The sequence below is a fragment of the Vitis vinifera genome, chromosome 7 (genome assembly GCF_030704535.1).
Source record: "Vitis vinifera cultivar Pinot Noir 40024 chromosome 7, ASM3070453v1".
In the NCBI taxonomy this organism is placed as follows: domain Eukaryota; kingdom Viridiplantae; phylum Streptophyta; class Magnoliopsida; order Vitales; family Vitaceae; genus Vitis; species Vitis vinifera.
This window is the reverse complement of record NC_081811.1, coordinates 11,463,984-11,471,446: the sequence shown is the minus strand read 5'-3', so window position 1 is coordinate 11,471,446 and position 7,463 is coordinate 11,463,984. Positions and strand designations below refer to the sequence as shown.

Here is a 7,463-nt window from a genome sequence, read left to right as displayed (position 1 = left end):
CATATTGAGATAAAGATCCCGCACCATTAATAGCTTGGATATCAATGTTTATCATAGATTTTGTACATTGGTTAGATAATAAGGAGAGGGAATTATCTTTTGTTGCTCTCTTTTTTCTTTGCCTTTTAATGCCCTTTATAAAGGCACTATGGACTTTGGTGCACCTCTTTGCCACGAGTTGTTAATATATTTTTGCTTCCCTATCAAGAAAGGTCACTTCTTGATATACTTGTATCTCATTTCTACCTCTTGCTTTATAAAGTCACATCCCAAACATTTATGCTCCTAATTATCATGAGTTTCGTTCTTTTTTTTTTCTTCTTTTTTAACCAACAGGTAGAACGATTCAAAAGATAATCAAAGCTCTTTTATTTAATTTTAATTTCAATTTCAAAGAAAAAGTTCTAACTTTTCAGAAAACCACAACCAATTCATTACATGCTAAAAGAGTATTAAGACACAATGATAGAGTTTTTACAATTCTCAAAGAAAAAAAAAATGAACCTTTGTCAGTAAAAAGCAAGTACAACCATCAATATATTTACTATAAATAGCATGCATGAACAGACCAGATTACCCCTTCCCTCTAAGAGAAACATGTTCTTGAGTAGAGACATTGTGGATGAAACAAAGAAAAGAAACGGAAAGTAAAGGGGAGGGGGGTGGATGGATAGCAAAGCATCTTATGAGGTTTTTGACATTTCAACCAACCTTCTTTGCATGATGCCTCCTCTCTCTCCCTCCCCTCCCCCTCAGCTCTCTCTTTCTTTTCTCACACACACAATCCCAACAACTTAGTAAATCAATAGGACATCAATTCAATGTGTACATAAAGTTGTGCAGACTTCCAATCCAAGAGTCATATCTTCACTCATATATCAAGAGTCAAAACTTCATTGGTTCATCATGATATCGTACTTGGAGGTAAGAAGAGTAAGCCTGTGAGAAGCATGGGTTTTTCTATGCATGGAAATTCAAACAAAATCTTGAGTTTATATTGGATGGTCACAGGGGTATTTCCAGAAAAGCTGAAAAGTCCTTGGAGCTGTATTGAACAATTGGGTACAATCAAGCAATCAGTAAAATTGCACATCACTACAAGGGTCTATCAATCAACCTGAGTGGTGCTGTACTTTCGCAGTTTCAGGTCATTTTCAAGGCACCAGATGACTACCTTAAGTAATCTAATTAGACCGCCTTGCCAAATTTATGTATAGATTTCCTAACTACCTTTCATAGCTTCCAAAGAAAGCTTGAGCTAGAAAGAAAATTGAGCATCATAAATAGATCTTAGCTAAGGTTTCTAGAAGATTCCATTAAGTCATTATTGATTTGAAATCCACACCCATTCTCTCAATTCTTCTTGACATTGGCATTTGAATTCAACCATGAAGCAAGTTCAAGGAAGTAATCCGTGCCACACCTTGGTGAGACATCAATGAGGATCTCTAAGAGTTGGTTATAAGGGTATTGGGAATCAAGAACAAGTTCAGGTTAAGTAAGCCAAAGGGATGGATTGATGATCATGGATATGATAATTCTCTCATATTTTCTTTGTGGATTGCAATAAATGAATAAATAAAATTTATTATTTTTTTATTTTCATATAAAAAAATAGTACTAAACAAGGTTTTCAATTTTCATTTAAAAAAATACTTTTCATTTTTTAATTAAAAATATTTTCAAAAAGAGACAATATAGAAAATAAAAATTATTTTTAAAAATAAAAAATAAAAACTAGAAAAATATTTTAAAACCAAACTCAAATATAATCTATATAATTTTTAACTACTTGTTTTCATCTAAAATAAGTAAATATACCTTTCAATCATTTTATATAAGAAAAATTCAATTTCTATTATGTATTGATATAATCCACTTCTAAAATTAGGTCATATGAAAACATTTTAATTGAGTACTTAAAATAAAAACTTTCCATCCATCCTCTTTCTTTCTTTTTCTTTTTCTTATTTTAATAAATTTTAAATTAATTCAAATCATTAAAATAAATCCTTAATAAACAACATTTGTAACATTTCATATACGGAAGAAAGAAGAGTAAAAAAAATTAAACTTTTTATTTTATAATAATAAAAAAAAACTTTAAAATAATTTTAATATAAAAAAATAAAATAGTGAATATATTTATTTTAAATAGTATTTTAATCATTAAATTATTTACTTCTAAAATATAAAAGATAAAAATAAATGTAAAATGTAATTTTTATTTATTTAAATTAATATTTTTTTAGAAAATATTTTTCAAAATAGTCTTTGAATCATTAATATAATTTTTGTTTATTTATAATTTAAAAATAAAAAAATAATGTTGATTTTTCAATTATTTATAAAAGAGTTTAAAAAAATAATGAAAGATCTAAAAATGGTTAAATAAGAAAGAATAGTGGCATGTGAAGGGTGATAGAATAAAGACAAAAATGAGTCAAGGGGGTATTTTTGTCTATTCCAATCTCATATCCTTGTAATCAATTATGAGTGTTTGATGGACTCTTTATTAATTATTAAAACCAAATGGGTTTAAAGCCCAATTCTCCCATATTTGTAAGCAAAACTGTTTCTAAATATTTAGTCCACTCTAAAAGCTTTTTAAAATACACATTTATATTAAATACCATAAATTAATGTCATTATATTAAATTATAAAAATTTTAAAAATTTTATTTCAATTCTGTCAAAGCTGACATGTAAGAATTCAAATGTTACACTTTAGCCTAATTTCAACTTTTCTAATGTCCAGTTAGTTTTCAACCTGTCTTTTTTTTTTTGACTAAATGTCAATTTTGTGATTAGTTTGAAAAAAATTTAGTAGTGTAAGATGACGTGTACCCAAATTTCCGGTATTAGAAAAAAACTCTGTAATTTTTGGCAGTAGTGGTGTTGGGTTCATTGGTTCTAGGGCCACAAAGTTTGAATAACTAGATGGAAGATTAGATCTGAAATGAGCTAACGCAGTAGTTGTTCACTGGCCTTCTCAAAGGGGGAAAAGAAGGAGAAATGGCGGAGATTGCCGTCAACATCGTCATCGACAAGTTGCTCCCATTACTAGATCAAGAAGCCAGACTATTGGGAGGCGTCCACACACAAGTTGAAGACATTAAAACAGAGCTACTATATATTCAAGCTTTCCTAATGGATGCAGATGCAAAGGGGGAGAAAGCAGATGTCAGCCAAGGCCTTAAAACTTGGATTCAAGACTTAAGGGAGACTGCTTATTCCATAGAAGATGTCATCGATGAATACTTGCTTCACTTGGGAAATCCAAGTCAACGGCATAGATTCATTGGTTTCCTCTGCAAAGTTGGTCGCTTGATAAAAAAATTGAAACGACGCCATGAGGTAGCCTCCAAGATCCGTGATATCCAGAAAAAGGTTGTCAAACTCAAGGAAACAAGTTCAACTTACGGCTTCATTAGTTCAGTTCAGCCAGGATCTGGAGGCAGAAGTACAAGTGCGCCATGGCATGACCCTCGGGTGACTTCCCTTTTCATAGATGATGCTGAAATTGTTGGTATTGAATCTCAAAATAGAAAACTCACAAGCCGGCTGGTGGAGGGAACTCCAAAACGGACTGTAATTTCAGTGGTTGGCATGGGCGGACTTGGCAAGACCACTCTTGCCAAGAAAGTATATGACAACAAGGAATTAGTGGGATACTTTGATTGCTCTGCTTGGATCACTGTGTCTCAGTCATTCAAGATGGAAGAGCTACTGCGGAACATGTCAAAGAAATTCTATCAATCAAGGAAGGAGGCAGTCCCTGAGGGTCTTGATACAACAGACGAGATGTCACTGATTACTCTAACCAGGGGATATTTACAAGATAAAAGGTATGTGGTTGTTTTTGATGATGTATGGAAACTAGATTTCTGGGGAATTATAAAATGTGTTTTACCAGAAAATGGAAAAGGGAGCAGGATAATAATCACAACCCGTAATGATGAGGTAGCTTCCTCTTGTATAGAATCTTCATTTGATTACATCCACAAACTGCAACCCCTGTCTCCAAAGAGTTCCTGGGAACTCTTTTGCAAGAAGACATTCCAGGGTGGATGTCCTCCAGATTTGGAGAAATTGTCTCTTGATATTGTCAAAAGATGTGGAGGATTGCCACTAGCGATTGTAGCAGTCGGTGGTCTTTTGTCAAGAAAAGAGAAGCTTATCCCCGAATGGAAAAAATTTAGTGACAACCTACGCTCTGAGTTTCAAAGTAATTCACATCTTGAAAGTATCAATACAATTCTCTCTCTCAGCTACCATGATCTGCCTTACTACCTCAAGTCCTGTTTCTTGTACTTGGCCATTTTCCCGGAGGACTACACAATTAGATGTGGACCACTTACTCGGCTGTGGATTGCTGAGGGTTTTGTGAAAGCCAAGAAAGATGTAATGCTAGAAGATGTTGCAGAAGAATTCTTGACTGAGCTCATACACAGAAACTTAGTTCAAGTGTCTGACGTATATGCTGATGGAAAAATTGAAAGTTGTCACATTCATGACTTGATACGTGAGATTATTCTCAAAAAGGCCGCAGAGTTGAGTTTTTGTTGTTTGATGACTGGAGAAGCCTCAAGTTTTGATGGAGGATTTAGGCATCTATCAGTTCATAATAGCTCATATAATGTTGTAAACATTATTGGTAAAAAGTCGCACATCCGCTCCATTTTTCTTTACAACTCTCAGATGTTTTTTCTGGAGAAATTGGCTTCAAGATTTAATCTTCTGAAAGTATTGGATCTTAATGATTCTGGTTTGGATAGTTTTCCTGAAAATTTGGGAAATCTATTGCATTTGAGGTACTTAAGTCTGAGGAATACAAAAGTCAGGATGCTTCCAAGGTCCATAGGTAAACTACAAAACCTACAGACTTTGGATCTGAAATATTCCCTTGTGGAGGATCTTCCTGTTGAGATCAATAGGCTTAAAAAGCTGCGCAATATTCTAGCCCAGAATTATGATTTCGATGGTGATTTGGGCATGTTTTCTGTTAAAGGAGTGCAAGTAAAGGAGGGTATTGGGTGTTTGGAAGAGTTGCAGAAGCTGTCCTGTGTGGAGGCAAACCATGGGGTGGGGGTAATTAAAGAGCTGGGAAAGCTGAGGCAGTTGAGGAAGCTGAGTATTACAAAACTTACTAGAGAAAATGGGAAGCATTTATTTGCTTCCATTACAAACATGAATCGCCTTGAATCTTTGTCGATTTCGTCATTGAGTGAAGAGGAGATTCTGGATTTACAGCATGTATCGTATCCACCCTCCTGTCTTACACGTCTCAAATTGATCGGGCCTTTGGAGAAGTTACCTGACTGGATTTCTGAACTTCAAAATTTATCTATTGTAATCTTGTATGGTTCTAACTTGATGAATGATCCAGTGAAAGTCCTTCAAGCCCTGCCTAACCTGCAGATGCTTCAACTAATGCGTGCCTCTGCTGTTGAGGAATTGTGTTTTGAGGCCACCGGGTTTCAGAAACTTAAGCGCTTAGTTGTCCTTTACTTGGTGGGAGTGAAGAGGGTGAAAATAGAGAACGGAGCACTGCCCCTACTCGAGACGCTTCTAGTTGGGCCCTGCCCACAACTGGAGGAGCTCCCCCCGGGTATCCGCCACCTTACCAGACTTACAACTCTTGAATTTTATAATTTGCAGGAAGAACTGAAACTAAGTATGATACCCTCCCGGGGCAGAAATTATAAGATAGTTGAGCACATTCCAAACGTCTTTTTTTATGGGAATGGAACTCAAAGCCTACGAGAGCTATCTGACTACAAATCTTAATTCCCACACAAAGGTGAGCCTTGTATAAGCCCAAATTATTTTAATTAATTGAAATAACTAACTAAATTTTATTAATATGTCACAATTTAATTCTATTTTGTGTCAATGATTTATTTTTTGTAAATATATACATTTCAAGTTTGTTTAATCGAAAGAGCATGCAATTTGGGTATAAGTGAATGCGAAACTTGTTTTTAAAAATATTTAATAGAAGGCTATCAGGTTGAGTTGCATTGAGTTATGTTAAACCTTATTCCTCTTCTAACCGAAGTTTGATTGTGATATGCAATAGGTATGGGAATTGGAGTCTCAAGTTCCCCTCAGTGGCAATAAAACCCAGTAAGTCTTTTTTCCTCTTTAATTCACTCTAGATGTATTTTAATTATTATATTTTTATCCATAGGAATTGATGTATATTATATAAGACTTGAAAATCCAATTGTTGGAATCTGCACTGGGTTAAAGGCTTGGATTATGGGTTGTGTGCTGTCTGTTTATTTGTAATAAGTTACTAATTCAAGTTCACTTCTTATACCTAATTAGAAGCATTTTTTCAAAGAATATTTTTATCAATTGCTAGAAGATCAATTTTTCATTGAGGCCTTAAAAAAAAAAATCAATATCAAAGTAAGTCAGATGTAATTCATCACTATTAATGAAATTTATTTTTATCTCTTTCTAATTCTTATTAATTTTTGGAATTTATTTATTTGTTTATTATTATTATGATGCTTATGCCAAATAGTAATTGAACCATTTTTTAAATGGAGATTTGAGAGGTAGGGAGAGGGGACTCCAACTTCAGCCTACTCTATAAAGAAGGGCGCCAGGTTACCACTAAGCTACGATTTCAATCAATAAGAATATTTTCATCATTTGCTAGAAGGTCAAATTTTCACTAGAAATTTACGAAATCAAGATCAAAGTAAGCATGATCTAAACCACCACTATTAATCAAATTCATTCTCATCTCTTTCATTTTCATGTGAGGTAATATGAAAAAAAGCTAATAAAAAATTGAATATGTGAATTTATTTTCTTAAAATCTATGTAAGAAACTTAAAAAAGATTCAAAGTCAAATAATTGATTTAGACATAAAATAAAATAGAAAAAAAAATAATTGGGTTGAAATACAAATAGAAAAAAAATGATTGGGAGGGAATATAAATAAAGTTACATTTTTCCATACCAAAATTTTAGATAGTAAAATTCTTTTTAAAATCAAAATTTCTAAGTTAAGCAAAATAAATGTCAACTTAGTCCTCAGTGATGATATGTACTAAATTTTATTTATTTTATGAGAAATAGATAAATATTAAAAAAAATATAAATTAGATTACTTGTTCAAACATATTTTTTTACTTACATACTTTCCTTGTAAATTTATTTTAACTTTATCAATTTACTTGCACAAGAAAAACTATATGTAATTGGATTGTAATACAAAGTCATAATAAAGAGAAATCATTAGCAAATAAAAAACAAATTAGTAGCGTAAGATGATGCTACCCAAATGTTTGGAAATTGTTGGTACTAGTGGTGTTGGGTTCAATAGTTTGAGGGCCACAATGTTTGGAAATTTTAGGAGAGTAGATGGAAGATTAGATCTGAAAGCTAACGCAATAGTTGTTCACTGACCTTCTCAAAGGGGGATAAGAAGGAGAAATGGCAG

At 33.0% G+C, this 7,463-nt stretch overlaps 1 protein-coding gene across 1 annotated transcript; it reads left to right on the top strand.

Annotated features, from left to right (window-relative positions):
• Positions 1–2,891: 2,891 nt before the first annotated feature.
• LOC100852949 (disease resistance protein RPM1) lies at positions 2,892–6,258 on the top strand. Its single transcript, XM_010654196.3, has 2 exons — positions 2,892–5,611; positions 6,083–6,258. The coding sequence occupies exons 1-2, from the start codon at positions 3,016–3,018 to the stop codon at positions 6,121–6,123; spliced, it is 2,637 nt and encodes an 878-aa protein (XP_010652498.1). The 5' UTR covers positions 2,892–3,015; the 3' UTR covers positions 6,124–6,258.
• The last annotated feature ends 1,205 nt before the right edge of the window (positions 6,259–7,463 follow it).

What these genes read in the sequence shown, in the direction of transcription:
- LOC100852949 (XM_010654196.3), top strand. Translation starts at nt 3,016, where the DNA reads ATGGCGGAGATTGCCGTCAACATCGTCATCGACAAGTTGCTCCCATTA. An exon ending in ACTGGAGGAGCTCCCCCCGG is followed by an intron (nt 5,612 to 6,082) that starts GTATCCGCCACC and finishes GATATGCAATAG; the next exon opens with GTATGGGAATTGGAGTCTCA.